The sequence below is a fragment of the Scardinius erythrophthalmus genome (genome assembly GCF_964197995.2).
Source record: "Scardinius erythrophthalmus genome assembly, chromosome: 23".
In the NCBI taxonomy this organism is placed as follows: Eukaryota; Metazoa; Chordata; class Actinopteri; order Cypriniformes; family Leuciscidae; genus Scardinius; species Scardinius erythrophthalmus.
Window position 1 is genome coordinate 25,463,356 of NC_138243.1, and position 21,180 is coordinate 25,484,535.

At 37.8% G+C, this 21,180-nt stretch overlaps 3 protein-coding genes across 3 annotated transcripts; all 3 read right to left on the bottom strand.

The window, feature by feature from the left end:
* Positions 1-1,578: 1,578 nt before the first annotated feature.
* Positions 1,579-5,003, bottom strand: LOC308683477 (trace amine-associated receptor 13c-like; the record flags this gene model as incomplete). Its single annotated transcript, XM_081353938.1, has 2 exons — positions 1,579-2,545; positions 4,939-5,003. The coding sequence occupies 2 exons, from the start codon at positions 5,001-5,003 to the stop codon at positions 1,579-1,581; spliced, it is 1,032 nt and encodes a 343-aa protein (XP_081210064.1).
* Positions 5,004-11,115: 6,112 nt separating this feature from the next.
* Positions 11,116-12,090, bottom strand: LOC308683327 (trace amine-associated receptor 13c-like; the record flags this gene model as incomplete). Its single annotated transcript, XM_081353750.1, has 1 exon — positions 11,116-12,090. One exon carries the CDS (start codon positions 12,088-12,090, stop codon positions 11,116-11,118), a length of 975 nt encoding a protein of 324 aa, XP_081209876.1.
* Positions 12,091-18,807: 6,717 nt separating this feature from the next.
* Positions 18,808-19,851, bottom strand: LOC308683478 (trace amine-associated receptor 13c-like; the record flags this gene model as incomplete). The annotated part of the gene is made up of 1 exon (XM_081353939.1): positions 18,808-19,851. One exon carries the CDS (start codon positions 19,849-19,851, stop codon positions 18,808-18,810), a length of 1,044 nt encoding a protein of 347 aa, XP_081210065.1.
* Positions 19,852-21,180: the final 1,329 nt, after the last annotated feature.

The following is a 21,180-nucleotide window of genomic DNA, read 5'->3' on the forward strand; positions in this document are numbered from 1 at the left end:
GCTATACTATACATGTGACACGAAGTGCAAGTGGCAATAACAGGAGAAGACATTACTTACCGCGTTTGACTGATCCTACTCACCAGAGTTGTTTGATTGACTCGTAAAAGGCGTGAAAACGTGCGAGACAAAAGATACTAGCGTGTTGTGCTAGCGATAACAATTTAGTTAAAATCTAGTGATGTCATATTATAGACAATATAAGAAAATATCTAATATATGTTGATGACTAAGTTATATTTAGCAATATAAAAAACAACGAATGATAGTAATATTCATAACAGAAAGCTATACGGAGCTTACAGACGCAAACCAGCAGCAAGGCAGACAGGAGTAATCCTGTCAAGCAATTGAGAGGCAAGGCAATCCATGAGCAATTGAGAGCAAGTTTTTAATTAAAAACTAAAAAGTATAAAAAAAAAAAACATGGATGTGATGATGACATATCATTTAAATAATTTAACTTGTTTTGAAATACAAATCTTTATGCCACCATCTTTGGGGCCTTCATTATTGCAACATGAACACCATAGAAATGTGAGTTTTGACTGATGTGGCATAGGCTTCTCATATTGTTGTATTACACGAGTTTGAAAAAACAGATGCTGTTAAGAAACTGAGTAGTTTTGATTTGAGTGTCAAAACGTGTGCTATGAATGTTTGGATTCTCTGTGGGCTTCTAAAGACTGAAAACCAGACGAAACAGAAGAATAAGAACTAATAAATGAAACAGATGCTACAGTACTTAGCTTAAACCTTTACTTAAATCTTTTCTTTAGAATATCAGACACTCTGCCAGCGTTAAGACAAAATATTGTGCAAAGATTTCTGGACAGAAACACTCTGCCAGGTCTGTGTGTAAAGTTATTACTTCAATTTATATTTATTTAATATATTTACTTGATATACATTTGAGGTGTTGTGCTTCTATGTATTGACCCAATTTAAATGATTTAATGTGATGTGTACTTACATTTTTTCATACTCATGTTTTCTACTTTTTAACAAGTCTGGCCCTCTGTTTGATTACATTGACGTTGAACTAAGAAAAACATTTGTACACAATCATGTTGGTAGTTGACATTTCAAACACTGTCACATGCTATACTACTTCTAAAGCTATTTTAAACGGCATTTTTCTAATTCTTGTACGATCATTGCACAGGCAGGTTCCATGACTTCATATTGAGACACTACATATAGTACAATAATACTAATACTACAATAACTGTCACAATTTTGGCACAATTTTGGCACCTTTTAGGAGTAAGTGAACTGCAAAGAGGTTAAAAAAAGAAAAGAAATGCACACCATACACATTTTCCTTCATATAAGTAAATATATTTTCATTTAAAATTTTGATGTAAAAAGAAACAACTTGTGTTTGCAGTGGTTCTATGAATGTTATGAATTAACCAACCTTCATTAGGGACTTCACAACTTTCACCTGCATGTGATGTGATGTACAACATGACGTATCCTCAAACACAAAGTAATGAATACTGTACAAGAAAACAAAAAGGAATATATCAGATCAGTGACTCTCCAAGGAAAACTCTTATAAAGTCTTTTAAAAAATTATAAATTAAGACTGAAGTATTCTGATGAGGGTTTTAATATTTTTAGAGTCACAATGTGTTTAGCTGATATTCTAAACCATTTATAAAACAGTGCATAAATAAGTGGATTCATACAGGAATTCATGTACAAAATCCAGCATGTTACGTTAAATTCAACCGAGGACTCATTTCCTTCAATAAGAGTGACAATATAGTATGGTATCCAACACATAAAGTAAACCATTACAACAATACCCAAAGTTTTTGCTGCCTTTCTTTGTGACCTGCTGACACCTGCGACAGAATTTACAACCTTGGCCTGATGCTTCGCAACACAGAAGATTCTCACATATATAGACATGATTACAGAAGAAGGGGCAACAAAAGTGACTATGAGGTCCGTGACAACATGTTCAAGTTTAAAAGAAACTGAACAGTCTCCATAACACCTGTTATGTGTCTCTGGGTTAAACATAGTGTTATATAAGATAATGATAGAATATATGCTTGAACACAGCCAGTTTATAATAATGCAACAAACAATTTTATCAGTTGTGACCCTTACTGTGTATCTCAAAGGGTCACTCACAGCAATGTAACGATCTACAGATATAAAGACTAAGTTACCAAGAGAAGCTGAAACAACCATAAAAGCAATGAATAAAAATAAAGAACAAAATGTCTCTCCAAAGTACCAGCATGATTCTATGAATGTGATGCCCATTAAAGGTATAACAACTAGTCCCACAATCAGGTCAGCAACAGCCAGAGAGAGGATGAGCAGGTTGGTTGGAGTGTGAAGCTGCTTGAAGTGAGAGATGGAGATGATCACCAGCAGGTTCAGAAACACAGTAAACACGGATAATAATGAAATGAATATGTACAAAATTACATATTCCGCTTCATGTTTGACTTCTTTGAAACATGACAAACTGTTGTTTGGAAAGCAATACTGGATTTGTTGACTGTTTTCCTCCATGATGCTCCTGTCAAATATTTTCCAGAATTGATTATATCCTCATATGTAGCCTGGCCCTGTTGTTAACTCATCAAAAGCCTCTTTGAAGCTACAGCGTTCAGCTTTTTGCCTTCCTTCACTGATTTAAACTAATTTATATGTACAGAAAAAAGGGACATCCCATTAAACATGAGGTTTGATTATACTCCATTGAACCCACCTACTATTTAAATATTCAAAGCATTCAGCAATTATTTAATTATATGTAATGTAACAGTTCTGAGTGTGTAAAAAAAAAAGTAACAGTTTAAATGTGAGATACTAAAAGTCAGTCCTGCAGCATGGCTGCATTCTCTTGAAAGCACCCTGTTGAACAAGGGCCAACAATAATGCAGTATCACAATCATTTTAATTTCGTTTTAAAATATACAATTATATATTACACTCAAATAAATGGTTTTGTGGCACTGTTCTTTTCACCCAATTTTCTTTGTTAAAGTAACATTATACATTTATTTCTTTTACCACCAAAAAACTATTGTATTGCATTTAATTATCTTAACCTGTATAATTTTCCACTATACTTAATTATCAATTGTTAAACTGATGTAAAGGGTTTTTTTTTTTGCTATTAAAAAAACCCAGATGTGACGATTTCCAACATATTGGATGAAGACGGCGTGCAAAGAAGGTGGCAAAAAAGAGCTAAAAGTAAAAAGTATCAGCTAAGTAAGAAAATATAAAGTTAATCTAAAGGCAAAGTCTTTCATTTCTGTTAGTATTTCTAGAAGTCTCTTCAGGGATGCTTTTAATGTATATTTATAAATACACAATAATCATTATAAGATAATAACATAAGATAACTGTATATAAAATGGGATTTTAAAGCTCCAATATGTAACAATTTTGTAATAAAATTTCCAAAAATAACTTGCACAGTGTGATATATTTCCTCCAGTTGTGTACTTACAATATCTCAAAAGATTTTTTATGTCAGAGAAATTCCGATTTTAAATAACTGTCCGTCCCGGAAAAGAAATGTTGTCTCTCAGTGACGCAATGTCCGCACTATCCTTTTTTTCTGGTGTGGACCATGTGATATTCCACCACACCGGCGTAATATCACATGGTCAAATGCGGAAGTGGTGGTTATAGCGTTATAGCCATAGACTGTATGGTTATGGCGAGTATTGAAGTGCCAACAAAACGAAAGCGTCCATATTCGGATACACGCAGACTGTGTGACAAACGGAGGAATAAAACCCGGATAAATATCGGCCAGGCGTTTTCGAGATGGAGAGAGCTGTGCGACAATCTTGGGCTTGACAGAGACTCTGCTCTCGCGAGTGTATTGATAGGCAGGTAAGCAAATCATTTTTTTTTTTATTGTACAAGTAACGTAATAGTTACAGTAAAGATGATTTTATAGATATAAATTACACCACATGCCTGTAATAATATAGCATAACATTTCACGTTCCTTGCTGTTCATTAATTATGATGACATAAAATAATACGATCAGACATACAGGTAATACAAAAACAAATACATTACCTCATCCGTGATCATGATTCATTAATTCCATTTAGATACATCGCTAGATGGTGAAAACGCATTAAAAACGACATCTCCCATCGTCTCCTCCTTCATAGCGTCATCAAGCTTCGCCTTTATTATTGTTGGAAACTGCGCCCTCTTGTGGTGAATTTTTTTTTACATATTGGAGCTTTAATCTAAAGCAAAATCAAAATTTGTAAAAAAATAAATAAAAAAAGTAAAAATTAAAATGCAAAGCGTATTATTTTATTCCTCTTATTTACTGATTTTTTTTTTCTTTTTTCAGAATACTGTCAGATTTTTTTCCAACAAAATATTTTTTCTGTGAAAACTTGGGTGTGATGGCATAATGATACAAGGTAAGGCATTGTAATTATGATTATGTTTCCATTTTTTAATGAATACATTTGTTTATTATTCTATTAGACAATTACAACTGGTTTAGAAATAAAACACATCTTTGAGGCCTTGGATGCAGTAACGTGAACACCACAGAAATGTCTGTTCTGCACCTATTACAACCACATTTGGACAGCTGTGAGGTTTGACATCACTCCTGTTAATTTATGAGGTCATAGAGCTTGTTATATAAACAGAATATATATTTAATATATATATATATATATATATATATATATATATATATATATATATATATATATATATATATAAAGCACCAGGTGGGCATGTGCATCTTGGGAAACTTTCTCACAGAGATGAAGGCAACCACATGTAGTGGGCACACCTCTGCTTGGAAACAGCAGAAAGGTCAAGGCTTTGCATTCTGATCACGTATAACCGCATTGGAGCGGACGGACAGAGAAAAAGCCAGGGCTGCATCTGCCTCCTCCGGGGCAGCTCACCTCCTGGTCCCGTAGGATAGGTAGGAACCTTGGGCACATATCCAGGACGGGGTCTCAAGTGTCATGAGAGTTAGCCGGCCTGAACTCCAGGCATGATTCGTTGACTGAAAATGCGGGCAAGTCCCTACCCTCTAGATAGAGACCAAACAAGCAGGAGAACTGTTTCTTTAAAAAAAACAATTTTTAACTCACTGCCTGTAGGGCTCAAGGGAGGTCTCTGCAGTGCAGTAGCACCAGAGATAAGTCCTAAGAGGGTAAAGAGGTTATTTCTTTTCTCCTTGCTCCCCTCAGGAACCTGACGATCAAGTTGTACTTCCCACGGATTTGTATCTACTGCATCATGATGTGCGTCAATACAGAGGCCACAACATTTTGAGTTGGAGGAGACAGCCCTCACTCCAACCGTTATCAGGAAGGAAGCACTGAAGTGATCGAACACCTTCGGGATCTCTTCATGGAGAGAAGACTCAATTCAATGAATAGATTCCACTTCTAAGGGGGAGCGAGCCTCTTTTTTAAGAGGTGCTCTCGCAGAAATGATGGGCTCTATGCCATAAAAAAAATCTTGCGGTAGTAACCAGAACCTCTGCGTCCCGTCTTTTTAGAACCAGACCTGGAACTCTCCGAAGTCTAGACGCGGGTGCCGTAATGCCCCATCCCTGAGAACGTACTCAGAGGAATGAGTCAGGAAGGCGGTAGAGAGGAGAGGTTGGTTGGGCCAATAAAGGGGCAACTATCAGGACCTGCTCCATCTCTTCCTGATTTTAGCTCCGTAGTGCAAGAAGGCTCACTGGGGAACGCATTTCTGCGGGGGCCCTAGGGCCAGCTGTGGCCAGAGATTTTTCTGTGTTGAGGGAGAACCACATAGACAGGAGAAGAAACAACTGGCGGAGGGATGAGTCCAGAGGGGCAACAGACGTCGCTGTGTGGCCCTAAAAGTGGTCCCAAACAGCTGGTCAGCACTCTATCAGCACTCTATTAAATTAGATTAAACCTTTTATGCACAGATTTTATGCATATGCCTATGTGTTGCCAATATATCATAAGGTTTCACCTTGCTAACAGTATTACAATATATCATAATATATCTGTCATGATTCTTTTTTTTTTTTTATGATTCACACTTTTTTTTTTGTCATAGTTCTGATAGTTATCATCACCTCCTGCTAGAGTTAGTCGTTTGTTGTCTTGGTCACTCATTATCTACCTCGTTATCAAGTGTACGTTCAGTTTTGTTGGTGTTCATTGTCGGGTATTATCTATGTTACATGTGTTCAGTGGCGTAACTTTGTTTTAAAAAGTGGGTGGGACAGGTGGGGTGGGGGTTGCTAATAAAATGCTAAATCAGATATATGTACAATAACATTACCACGTCCAGAAATCGATTTAAATAGTAGGCTACATGGGGTTTAATTTGTCGTTTAATGAGATGAACTATAATGTACTGTATATAGTATAATGAGATATTGTCAGTGCCGAGAATTTTCGTGTGAATAAATAGCCTACAAAGTTCCGCCTCATTGAACAACGTATATTTTAATGGTCCAGTGGTAGAACTTACGCCTTCCGTGTCAGAGCTTGTGGGTTCTAATTCACACCCGAATTTTATTTTTTTTTCATCAAAACCGATTATGTTCATCAGTGGTTGTATATCAAGCAGGGACACGATTGTGTGCATTATGTTTCGTGATTTCACCAGAACGAATAGAGAGTATCCGCAACGGATTGAAGCGTGCGTCTGAGTGAAGACTGTGCGGCGTGTGCGCGAGCCACACTAGAAAACACTGTATCCGCGCCTCTGATCGCAGCGGCAACGAGCACTTTGATCACTTAATTTAAAAAAACACATTTCAGCGCAAGATCGTCTCTTATTTAAAAAACGAACGAAATGAATGCTCTGCCAGTTAACTGGAGATGTTTTATTTATTTGTAGAATTGGTACATTCGTGCCGCGAGATGTTTTAAAAAGTGGTGGGGACAAAATCGACCCTGGCAAAAAGTGGTGGGGACATGTCCCACCCGTCCCACCCGCAAATTACGCCTATGCGTGTGTGTGAGTAGCTCTCACTCTGATTTGGATTTATGCCTGTGGATTAATTAAAGATAGACTTTTCTCTTCATTATCTTGTTTGTGTCGATCATCTACACAGCAGATGTGACAGAATACCCGACCAAAAGTGATTATTGCGGTGCGTTAGTGTCTGTGTCATCGTGTTTTTGGGCTTTTACCTTTTTGTTTTTTCCTCATCATCATTGACAATCCCAATGTTTTGTTAATTTGCCTTGAGCAGGGAAATCGCTCCCTCGAGAGACATTTAGAGGACCATATCTGTTTTCCCGGGTAACTGCCTCTGCACCTTCCTGTATGGAGGCCTGAACACCACCACTAAGGAGCAGTTGTCTGGGGAGGGACCTCAGGGGAGCTTCGAGGATTTTGTGGAGTGGTTGCTGGCATCATGCGGATCACCACTTACTGTCGGATCTGTTGACGATGACGCCAGCCCCACTCGCAACCCAGTGCACAACCAAGACCACCAAGACTGCGAGGATCGACAGCAAGAGCTCACCGCAGACAACGTGAGAGACTCCACCGCGAAGTTTGAGTCAGCGCCCACAGGAGCGACCGAGCTGAACTTCGCCATGGAGCCTGAGCAACGTGTGTCTGACCCGGTGTGCGAGCCGGCTGCACCATCCATCGTCGAGTTAGTTCTTGTGGAATTCGAGGGCAAGGAGCCACTGAGATTGAGTTTTTGGTTCCATCATGGGAAAACTTTCATTATTTTGGAGAATTTGACTTGTTTGCCCCATTATCATCTGAAACTGCCTGGCATGTCCCAAATTCTCTGTTCCCACCTGTAATGGAAAATTTTGATTTTCATTGATTTACAGTGTTGATTTTCATTTATTCTTAGTAAGACATTGAAATGACCCTTTGCTGGACTGTCCGTGGTCTGCCAACTTTAGATGACTGATGTGTGTGTGTTTTGTTTTAAACACTGGGAAGCAGCTGAGACGTCAGGAGGAGACAGATTGAAAGGGGACCTCTGAGCTCTAGGGTCAGAGGCCGTCCGATTTAGAACTTGTGAGTTTGTAAGAATAAACTCAGCAGGATTAGATCACTAGCAGAGAAACCTTCCCTTTTTTAGATAAGAGCTTGTAAGCAGGAAACCTTGAGAGAAGGTATAAAAGCTGCTCTGCCCTCCCTTCCTCGTCGCACTTGTTCCACAGACTGTACTTTGACTTCTGTGTGGCAACTGGGCCTTTTTGCAAGAATAAATACTTTTTGAAAAGACAATTTGACTCAGAAATGTCTCTTACACAGTGATTGATTGTTTAATGAATATTTTTGCCACAACACCACCCAACCCCCCTCTCCACGACCTCTCCAAAATACTGTTTTATTTTTGGGTGATATTTGTCTGGCCTTTCAAGCTCCTTCCCAGTTCCCAACCATTTCTGCCACCCAATCATCGCTGTCTCCCATCAGCTCCTCTGTTCCACCTCAGCCTCCTCTCAGTGGCGCGGTTTCACCGCCGGACTGCTGGGACTGGGAGTCATCTCATCCTGGGCGTGGGGAGCCCATGGCTCCGCCTCCAGCCTCTGTGCGCTGCACTCGACCTGACGCCCTGACTCCCACGCCTGCGCTCCTTCTACCCTCAATGTCTGCAGTGACCATTGGACATTCGGCCTCACCGGGCTCCCTCGGTGCGTCGGCTCCACCTGGGTCGGACTTCGCACCAACTTCGCCACAGAAGTTTTGCACTGGGGCATCATCTACCTGCCCCTGCTCAAGGCCATCCCATGGATCCTTCCACCGTCATCACCACCCTGGACTCTTCTGTTCTGCCTCCTCCCGGTTATCCGTCCACCTCCAGAACTGCCACCTGTATCCTCGGCCTGTTTCACCATCTCCTTATCCTTCTCGCCTCCTTCTCTCTACGGCGTGAGGATGCGCCTCCCGGGAGGGGGTTTCTGTCATGGTTCTGATAGGACTTTTTGTGTTTCACCACCTCCTGCCTGAGTTAGTCGTTTGTTGTCTTGGTCACTCATTATGTTCAGCTGTGCACTCATTATCTACTTCATTATCACATGTACAAGTTCAGTTCTGTTGGTGTTCATTGTCGGGTATTGTCTACGTTACGTGTGTGTGAGTAGCTCTCTCTCTGTTTTGGATTTATGCCTTTTGGATTTAAAGAGACTTTTCTCTTCATCATCTTGTTCGTGTTGATCATCTACACAGCAGATGTGACAATATCGTGTCATAACCCCTGTACCACAATACATTTTGTATCACCAGATTATTGCCGATACACAGCCCTATGAAACAGTAGTAATATATTTATTTATTTATTAGCACTTCTGTTTTACTGCGTCTCCAGTTCAGCGTTGGACACAGTACTATCCAACCTCTATTTGTGGACATGATACTTCAGCATTATCTGTGCAAAATACCGCTTTTTTATGTGTTTGAATTCTGAAAGAGCAAGCACATCAAAGGTTTGCCTGGACTCCTCTATCTTAGTTTTCTGACCTGTTTACTGGAACGTGGTCAATAAGTGTGACGTCATTCCCAGCTCAACATCCCTCTTCCGAGGTAAATGGAATGCATTAAAGTGACAGCAGCCTAATTAACCTGCTGTCTATTATTAATGATAATCAATTAATAAAAGACAAAGACAAAATCACCCACTGCTCTTGACTGAATAACTTTTGTAGCTTTAACAATGATTAATCCTTTATAAATACATTACAAAAACGATGAAAACAATTACTTTTTTGAGACACAAAACAACGTAATTTACAGGAAAAAGTTAGTTCAGGCAATAATTAAAAAAAAAAAAGTAAATTCTATATTAGTACTCAATTCAAGCATGTAGAAATGAAAATGTAAACGTCATAAAATTAATTAAAATTATTCCCATCATGCACTGGGCCTTGAATAATTAATGAGGTTGATTTTTCACTGTTTTCCAGCTGTATTTCTACTGTTTTACCATTGCTTTTGTTGTTAGAATTAGTAACTTGACATTTTGTGACATTTGGAGTTAATTTTCTACTCAAAATGACACATTCAAACACAAAAACAATACATCAAATGTTACCGTCATTGTGTATTGTCTACCAAGTATTGTCTACCAAGTATTGCGGTCTTGTACTAGCCAAGTTAAAATTACTTATTTTCTTTGCTACTTTCACTAAACTTAGTTAAGTAGAGTTTACTTAATTCCATAAGCGAAATTTACTTAAAAAAAAATATGCGTGCAGAAACTTGCCAAATAAATAATTAAGTAGAATTTACGTATTGTTTTTTTTTTTGTTTTTTTTTTTGTGCAGGGCAAGTAAAAATTATGAAGCAGCCAGTAGAAAAAGAAATCCTTTGATTTTTTGAAAAAATCCTTTCATTGAGCACTGCTATATTAAAGGTACAGAAAAATGTAATATTTATTATTATTGGTTTATGTGAAGATTGTTTTTTTTTTTTTTAATTCACTTGCATGTAAAAGTTATTTTATTTTTTAAAGCCTATTAAATGTAACAGTTATGGCTTTCAAATACAGTGTAAATTTGAATGGTTATAATTAATGGCTAAAACTGAGGGGGGAAATCCATTTAATATATACATCAGTATTGGTATCGTATAGGTGATGATGGCCTTCATACTTAGTAAGAAGATGCCTTTAAACATATTTAAAATAAACTGTCTTTGAATCTCCAATGTAAATTTATTACAATAAAAAAATACAAAAAAAACCCTTTGTTAGGCGTGATTAATCAGTATTAATAAGGAGTATATGTGTAGGAGTAAATATTAATAAGGAATCATGATGTTTTTAACTGATATTTTAAAGCAGCAGTAAAATAAAGCGTAGAAAATGTTCAGATATGATGTCAATGTACAAGGTCCAAGTTAGACATTTTTATAAGGTGGATGAGAAAACTGTAAAAAGCAGAAAAACTGTCCCAATTATTCCTAATTTCAGAGCTGATTTGCTCTTTTTTCCTTACCGAACCTTCTATTACACATTTACCACCCTTCATCAGAGTTTATAACTTTCACTTTTGTACAACATAAAATATCCTAAAATACAAAGTAATAATCACTGTACAAGGAAACATAAAGGAATATATGAGATCCGTAACTCTCCAAGCAAAACTCTTTAAAAAATTATAAATCGATCATTTATCGTCTGGGAAAAGACTGAAGTGCTCTGATGATGGATTCAAGATTTTTAGAGTAAGAATGTGTTTAGCTGATATTCTAAACCATTTATAAAACAACGCATAAATAAGTGGATTCATACAGGAATTCATGTACACAATCCAGCATGTTACATTAAGTTCAACTGATTCTGTAGACTCATTTCTTTCAATAAGGATGACAATATAGTATGGTATCCAACACATAAAGAAAACTGTGACAACAATCCCCAGAGTTTTTCTTGCCTTTCTTTGTGACCTGCTGACACCTGTGACAGAATTTACAACCTTGGCCTGATGCTTTGCAACACAGAAGATTTTCACATATATAGACATGATTACAGAAGAAGGGGCAACAAAAGTGACTATGAGATCTGTGACAAAATGTTCAAAATTAAAAGAAACTGAACAGTCTCCATAACACCTGTTATGTGTCTCTGGAAAAAACATAGTATTGTGTAATATAATGATAGAATATATGCCACAACACAGCCAGTTTATAATAATGCAAAAAACAACTTTATCAGTTGTGACCCTTACTGTGTATCTCAAAGGGTCACTCACAGCAATGTAACGATCTACAGATATAAAGACTAAATTACCAAAAGATGCCGTAACAACCATAAAAATAATGAATAAAAATAAAGAACAAAATGTCTCTCCAAAGTACCAGCATGATTCTATAAATCTGATGCCCATAAAAGGTATAACAACCAGTCCCACAATCAGGTCAGCCACAGCCAGAGAGAGAATGAGCAGGTTGGTTGGAGTGTGAAGCTTCTTGAAGTGAGAGATGGAGATGATCACCAGCAGGTTCAGAAACACAGTGAATACTGACAATAAAGAAATGAAAATACACAAAACAACATACTCCACTTCAGGTTTGATATCTTTGAAACATGACAAATTGTTGTCTGGAAAGCAATACAGTATTTTTTGGCTGTTGTCCTCCATGAGCATTGTGTCAAACATTTCCCCAATAAAAATATCCTTATATGTAGCCTGGCACTGTGTACCCAGTTCTGCATCAAAAGTCCACTTTGAAGCTGTGGTATAATGTGCAAGCTGTCAGTTCGACTTTCTGCCTTCCTTTACTGACTAAACTCTGATTTAAATGTACAAAAACAGAGACATCCAATGAAATGCGAGGCTTGATTATACTGCATTAAACCCACCTCCTATTTTAATATTCAAAGCATGCAATGAGGAATTGGATGATGTGTATAATATTGTGAATGTGTAAAGCTTTAAATGGGCTCCCACATTCTAATCTTTTTGACCTTCTGGATATAAAAACACCTGTCAAAGATCAAAGACTTTTATTGGTCCCAATGTCTTGACTGAAGACTAGGGGTGATCAGCCTTTTTTTTTGTCCCAAACTGTGGATCAGTCTACCAAGTAGAGATGCACAATATTTCGGCCACCATATCGGTATCAGCCGATACATGTTCATTTTTAATGTTATCAATGTCTACCCAATAATAAAAATTGCGGATATATTCAAGCCGATAAGTAATGGATTATGTCCTTCAGCTGAGACACTTCAGATGCGCACTCGGCATGTTGATTTCAAATTGCTTGAAACATGATTGGAATCACTTTGAAAAGAAAAATACAATTAAGTGCAGTAAAAGAATGATGAGAATTCTTTTTACGCCCATTTTAGCAAGTTGTTAGAGCGCATCCATAACAAGTTACACCTTCATGACAATAAGTTGTGCTTGTTTGCAGCTTTTTGTTTTGTGAAATTGTAAGTTGTAATATGTTTATTTTGTGTAGCCTATATACTGTATGTATCTGATTTATCTCATATAGGATGCATTTGTTTAAGAATTAACATGGTAGAACAGCGCACCGGTGATCATTGCTTCAGCACATGCAGCTCAAACAGCAATGCACAAATTGATAACTATTATTGGGACTTTTACATTACATAACGTTACAATGAGAACACTATTGTAATAAAACATTGTGAATTCGTTGGGTTAAGTTGTTACGTTTCAGCACGTTGTTACGCAAAGTGTCCATCAAAAACAGGAATTGCATGTTCTGACTAGCATGTAACTTAGTTCAAGTTCACTTTGTAATATTATGTTTATGTTGTATAAATATCTGATAAATCTCATATAGGTTGCGTTTTGAGTTAATTAACCTATACTGGCCCGGCCAATAGAAATAATGCATTACATGTTTGTAATACATGAGGATCAAGACAAATGAGATAGAAACGGGATAAAATGGCTAAGGATAGTTCGAGTGATGATATGGACAGTTATTATGCATTTCATTTTTCCTATTTTCCCTGTAGTGCCTGTACTGTATTTAACTTACACACAGTATATAGGAGATATAGAGTCCAGTGTCTAACTAGAATTACTGTGCAGACTTTCTTTCATTGATACTGTAATCAGTTAATCTAGAACTAGTTTACGAATAATTTTTTTGTTATTAAAATTGTAGGCCTCCTTTAATTGAAAGTATGCAGGTCATGTATACAATTTGACATTTGTTTTATACACAAGAATAAAAATTGTACTTTCTCCAATTTTATTTTAATATGTCTTTAAATAACATACAGTGGGTACGGAAAGTATTCAGACCCCCTTAAATTTTTCACTCTTTTTTATATTGCAGCCATTTGCTAAAATCATTTAAGTTAATTTTTTTTTTCCTCATTATTGTACACACAACACCCCATATTGATAGAAAAACACATAATTGTTGACATTTTTGCACATTTATTAAAAAAGAAAAACTGAAATGTCACATGGTCCTAAGTATTCAGACCCTTTGCTCAGTATTTAGTAGAAGCACCCTTTTGATCTAATACAGCCATGAGTCTTTTTGGGAAAGATGCAAAAAGTTTTTCACACCTGGATTTGGGTATCCTCTGCCATTCCTCCTTGGAGATCCTTTCCAGCTCTGGTCAATTTTAACACTGAGCTCATTTTTTTGTAAGTTTGGAGTGCTGTCAGTACAGAGAACAATGACAAAAATCGGTGTTGCCTACACCGTGTTATCCTCCTTTTAAAATTTGCACCCTGTTGACTTCAATGGGGCAAGTTTTAAACCAGCTTTTAGCCTCTTAACATCCTTGATGTGTCATTACAAGTGCCCAGCTAATGTGAGTGATTCCTTCAGAGTGATCACGGGTGAATCTGACTGCAGTAGATGTGAAAGATATTAATAAAAATGATGTTATTTCAGCCAGCACACATACCTGTATTTTCTTCCTGTTTTTGGTCATAGTAATCGGTTGTCGAGTTCACGTGCGTGATCATAGGTAACTAAACCTATGCGTGTGAACTTGACAATCGATTACTATGGGCTTCGACCGAAAACAGGAAGAAAATACAGGTATGTGCGCTGGCTGAAATAACATCATTTTTATTAACACCTTTCACATAAAATAGACCGGAGTCCTCCTTTAACACAAATGTATTATAAAATATCGTTCACATGTAGTATGAGACTCTTACCTCAGCCGTTGATCGTCGGGATGAGGTCTGCTGTGACGAACCAGGCTCACTGAAAAAGGGCGCGTTATTTCCGGACTGACTGACACCCGGACTATAACTAATATGTGTTAAGCGCTCCTGCTCACGGCTGCTTCTGTCGAATACGATTATAGCTTTGAACCACTGTGATCACAATCCACGACCACTTCACGAGCGTAGACTGAATTCAAATCTCCCGCTTGCCCTTGACCAGAGCCCGTCTACGGAGAGCCTGCCCACTCACTATTAAGCTCTATTGTACCGAATTTTGGTTGTAGTACCACCAGAGTTCCACTGGGGGCGATCGCCATGAGTGCAAAATGAATGGGAGTCTAATGGGCTAGACAGCTAAATGTATCTCTTTCACCTGATTGCCGTTGATAAATCTCAAATCTGATTGTAGATTTTGCAAGTTCAACATGGGTATTAGGTCGAAAGTTGAATGAACGAGTACTTATGTCCTTTCGATTTCTTACAGGTTGAGTTGTTGTTGCCCATAACACGCTAGCATTCTGCTAATGAATGCTGATTGGTCAGTGAAGGACTGATTACGACCAGAAATACCGCTTGATGGCATCGTGTCATCCGCAGCGGGACCAGAAACAAACAAACTCTTCTAGCAAGTGTGTTTACCTGTGTCAGCTGTGTTGTCGATGCCTCGAGTGAAAAGAAAGTGCAGAACGCGAACGGACCAAAGTGACTGAAGGATTGCCGTGAAGCAGTATCTCTGGTCGTACATGTATATGACGTCATTGACACTTTAAAAGACTTTTTAAAGCAAATAAGTGACTCAAAAAAATCTAACCCCCAGCAATGTGTAATTTATTTGCATCTCCTTTCGAATACAACATTCAAATTACTAGACAAAAATTTATATCCTGAGAAAAGTGGATTTTGATGTGTATAGCGCCATAGACCTCCATTCATTCTGCACTCGTCCTGTGAGCGCCCTCATATGGAATCAGAGAGGAACTGCAACCACTTCAGAAGCCGGAAGTGTACTGAGAGTGAAACTTCTCGCCATATTAGACATTAGCCGTTTCTCAATATGCGTTCTTGTCTGTACTTGTGTTCTTGTGGACTTGTGAAACGTCATCAGTTGCTGACCTAGTACTGTTCCAATTCAAAGTTCACATCTAGCCAAGTCCAGTTCAAATCCCTGGATGTGTTCTTGATCCGCCCATTTTACCGAGGATGCATCGAGAGGTGACTTGTGCGAACTTGAGACAGCCAGGTATCCCAGAATGCATCTCACACCAACCAGCAAGCGTCAATAGCAGAGGAGAAATCCCACGTAATTTAAAAATACTGCTATAATTGTGTCACGAAATGTAGTTTTAAAGCAGCACTCAGTAGCTTCGGGATTTCTTCGCTGTATTCTCGCTTTTTGCTCGCAGGTTTCTCTCTAGAGCTCCCCCCACTGATTCAGAATAGATATTTGACAACACTGTTGTAAAAACTTGTTGATGATTCTCAGACACCAGAGGCTATAGATCAACGACATCAAAGCAGATGGGACATTCTTTAAAACGTCTTCTTCATTCGGGTTCGGACAGCGTGAGGGAGCGCAATAATGACAGCATTTTAGCAGATTTCTTTTGGCTGTAAAGCAATTGTTTACATCGCGAGACCTGATATCACGCGAGACTTCCTGACGCGGCGGCCGGCGGCCCGCCGGCTCAAAGTTGCAAGTGCGTATTTTCTGCTCACGGGCACCAGGGGGGTGCGAAACGACCACCATTCATCCCGAAATAAATAATATAACCATTCCAATGACTCCGAAGCTGTTCAGTTAAGGTAAAAAAAGTTACTTAGTTCACCTTTAATAGTATTTCAGGCGAGAACGTAGTTGTTTAAAGCTCAAATCTTTGGTTTATATATAAAGATAGCGCCTATTTTAAAATTTGATCTGACGTTTTCGGAGTTGTGAGAACCAGGCAATCGGACGCTCGGCGCTCGCACCCCGCCAAAAACAGCCTTTCCTCGGCTAGTGCTGCTGACTTGCCGCTGGCTCAGATATCTCTAGTCTAGTGGTTTAACATTCGTCTTGTGCATATCTAACGGACGATTTATTTATTTTATTTGTCTCATTAATCTATAATTTGTTCCCTGGCAAAACGTTTTAGCTGAGGGCAAAGTGAAGTTTCATAGCTTTATTTAACGTTAGTCTAACTTTAACGTTGTAGCCTAGAGAGCTGACTTATGTTTGACTGAATCGTTGGCTTTATTATTGTATACCTTTTAGGCTGCTTATACTTTTAGAATGGCTATTATTGATCATTAAAACTGACATTTAACAAAAAAGGTTATGTCATTTTATTTTTTTATATTTAAAACAAAAAATATTTTATTATAGCCTACATGTTGCCTATATTCTCTTCACTGTATGTACATAATAAAATTAAATAACCGGAGTAGCCAGAGCGAGCTCGAGTGACATAAGTACGCCGCTGTTCCATTTCAGGATTATCGGACTTATGTCTTCCCGTCCTCGGGAGTTCGTTCTCCTGAGTCGAACTTGTCAAGTCTGAACTACCAAGGAATCAAGTCCGAACTTTGCGTACTTGGTATTGAGAAACGGCTATTCTCTGCCTTGACGATCTGACCAGCTAACCGTTGTGGGCGGTACTAAGCAACGGAAACGTAATGGCGGATAATTTGAATCTGCGCGCGCGGGCACACACACATACATTCAAACGCACACAAAGCCATGCAATGTGCAGCAACGCAGATGTGGAAAAATATTCATAAAAGACATAAAATAATATAGGCCTAAATGAAATTTAGGGGCAAATACAAATGATGATCAAAATGAACATCTATTTGCAAGACCAAATTAAAAGACTATAAATAATTCAATAGGCCTGCCTAATGTGTGTACAAATCTTAAAACTCACTTCTATAACCCCCACATGCTTAATAATCTTTAAGGAAAACATGTTAAGTGACTGTTGATTTCTGCAGTTATACCTTATTTTCTTTATTTTCTAATTCCACAGAAATAATCTGTAAAATATTACTTAATTTTTTATGTAAAATTACACATAAGAATTTAGAATTTCTAAATTTCTAAACAGAATTTCCTTAAAAAAACGTAAAATTAATGTAATAAAAGCAATTACCTGTAAATGTAATAGTGGACCTTTCATTCATCATCATCAATCGGCTGAAAACAAAACGGGTTTGCAGTCGGTCACAAGTTTTCTCCATTCTGTTCGATTACTAGCAGCTCTTCGTATCTCGTCAGCAGTTGGTGGCATGTCGTTGTTGATTAGTTTGCCGATGTATGTGTGATATAATGTGCGTGGCTTTCCTCGGCTTCGTTTGCCATGTCGTTCTTCAGGCGCATATAACACATATTTGTTAATTTGGTCGTTTGGGTCTCTTCTAAGTGAGTGGCCGATGAAGCGTAGCTGTCTTTGTTGGATTTTAAGGATAAGCTGGTTCTTTTCGACTGCTTCGTATACAGCTTGGTTATTTATTCGATCCATTTTCCTGATGCCGAGCATGATTCTGTAGCAACTGGTGGCGAAGCTGTTGAGTGAGTTTTGCATTTTCTGGTTGATGATCCAGCTTTCGCAGCCATACAGGAGGGTGGAGATGCACGCTGCTTCAAAGAAAACTCTTTGAAGTGGACCTTTAAATTACAACAAATATCTGTAAAATAACAGGTATTCACTGTATAATTACAAAATGGCAAAATTCTGTTAAAAATACAGACCGTTTCCTGTAAATGTACTTTTTTTTTTTTTACAGTGTTGTGCAGATGCAATGTGGTGATTAGGGATGCACCGAAATGAAAATTATGGGCTGAAACCGAAATGTTATAACTATTAATTTCTTATTATAAATTAGATGTTTAGCTTTAAAGGGGGCCACTTCGTCTAAAATATTGGTGCAAGCGGTGTCATCACCCCCAATTTTGGCAAGTGCTGCATACATGAAATGCCCAAAATAAAAAGGTTACTGCTCATAAGTAATTCTGAATAGAAACATAACACACATACATTTAGAAAGCCAACCCTTGAGAGTTTATAGTTCAAGACTCAAAATTAACCGGACTGTTATTAATATTGAGATATATAAGCTCTATTAATTCTAAAAATTACAATATATGGTGTGCTTAATATAGAATTGCTTCACCAGTTTGAAGCACAAATTATGGTAAAAATATCATGAATGATGATTTGGAAAAATAAGCCGAGAGGATGCTTGCTGAAATATTCTAAGAGTTAAGATGTGTTTAACAGATTTTCTAAACCAGGGGTAAAAAAATGCATAGATAAGAGGATTCAGACAAGAGTTAATGTACAAGACCCATATTAGACAATACAGTACAGTGGGTGGGATTGCTGTGTTTTCAGCTAGAGTCAAGATATAGTATGGGATCCAGCAAACCAGATGTTTTGCCACAATGATTCCTAATGTGAGAGCTGCTTTACTCTCAGATTTCCTCTTCATTGAACCTTCCATTACACATTTACCACCCTTCATCAGAGAGTTTATAACTTTCACTTGTTTTCGTGCAACATAAAATATCCTCAAATGTAAAGTTATGATCAGGGTACAAGGAAATAGGAAGGAATATATGAAATCAATTACTCTGCATTCAAATGTAAGCATAATATTGCATTCGCCATAACAAGCATCTGTTATGGGTGGGATAATTACTGCAATTGCAATATTATAAGTTGAAGAAAAAAGCCAGCAAAAACAGATAATAATTATCATTCTAGTCATGGTTATTTTCTGTGGGTACTGTAAAGGGTGACACACAGCCATATAACGGTCAACGGCAATTAAAACTAAATTACTGAGAGATGTTGAGATAAGCAGTCCCATGATTATCATAAACAGTTTACAGAAAGTGTCTCCAAAGTACCAACATTTCTCAATCAACTTGATGGCCTCTATGGGTATCACAATAAGTCCAGTAAGCAGGTCGGCCACAGCCAGAGAGAGAATAATCAGGTTAGTTGGAGTGTGAAGCTTCTTGAAGTGAGAGATGGAGATGATCACCAGCAGGTTCAGAAACACAGTCCATGCTGACAGCAATGAAAAAAACACATACATGATATTGTATTCATGTGTGGAGCGTTTCCCCTTGATACACGATGAGTTGATGGCAGGAAAGCAGTATTGAGTCTCATGATCCTCTGTCTCATAGGCCATGAGTGAGTCTCCTCCTGTTAGGAGTTTGTTCTGCTCTCCTTTCATTTATACAGTGTCTGGATCAGCCTGACCAACCCATGATCCACCGCTCACACTGATGCTGCAACTTAAAAAAAAAAAAAAAAATTCTTTCTTTCTTTCTTTCTTTCTTTCTTTCTTTCTTTCTTTCTTTCTTTCTTTTCTTTTTATACAGATATTAAGATGGACAAGCTTTTGATCATGGTGGGGTCCATCTATTTATCGATTGTTACTTTGTAAAAGAAAATAATCTGTCACCTAAAATGTGGGCTAGAATCTGCCCAAATATTAGACATTCATATTCATATCTTAAAGAGGTATTTCACTCTGGTGTACTCAGAACTACAATACAATTTTGTCCATCATATCGATGGTATCATGATACAGTGATTCTGAAATAGCCTACACTATTCATTGCCAGACAATTTGATCTATGATGTATATTGATGTAGACCTATGTGTATCAGGAGAGGCAAAAAAATGTTTGTTCACAGTATTTGTATTTATTCAAGACATTGTGTTGTCTGTTTCAACAACTGACCTCTGAGATGAACATGTCTTGCAAAGTGCACAGTGCCTGAAAACATAACAATTCTGGACTTCTGTAAATAAAAGAAATACATAAATAAACAAATAATCTGGCACAGTGCCAGAAAAACATAACATTTCTGGAATTCATAAATAAACAAATAATGAATGCAAAAAATAAATAAATACACATTTCAGTTCATAATAAAGAAGTTCACCCTCTGCAGCAGCTCAGGCGAAAATGATATGTTAACATGCAGATCAGGCATGTTAACGTTATGATATGATGTAGCCAGCACGTGGACTTCAAGTCGTAGAGGCTTGTTTACGTTTTTAACCAATGATATATCAGATATTTATTTCACACCGCTTTCAGCCAATCATTTATTTGACCAGAGATCTTACGACATTAGACGCTATGCTGCTGCATCCCAATAAAGAGCGGGGTTTTATTAGGCCGATTCAGCGCTACTCCAAAAAAGAGGACAAACAACGCCAGACAGGGGGCTTAAAATCCGGACTGTCCGGCCAAAATCCGGACGTATGGCCACCCTTCCACAGAAGAAAGAAAGTCATACAGTTTTGGAATGACACGAGGCTGAATAACTGTGTGAAGTCTGAAGTCTGGTTCTTTTTGTCTGGCCCAAAAAAGAAACTTATACATTTAATCCTGGTTCACATAGCATGCACACTGTCATTTTTAATGACACTAGATAGACCAAACCTAAAAACATACACTATATGTAACGGATGACAGACAGGATGTATATGCAACAACGCTCTTTATTGAAAACACACAGATGGTCAGAAACACAGCACACAGATGAA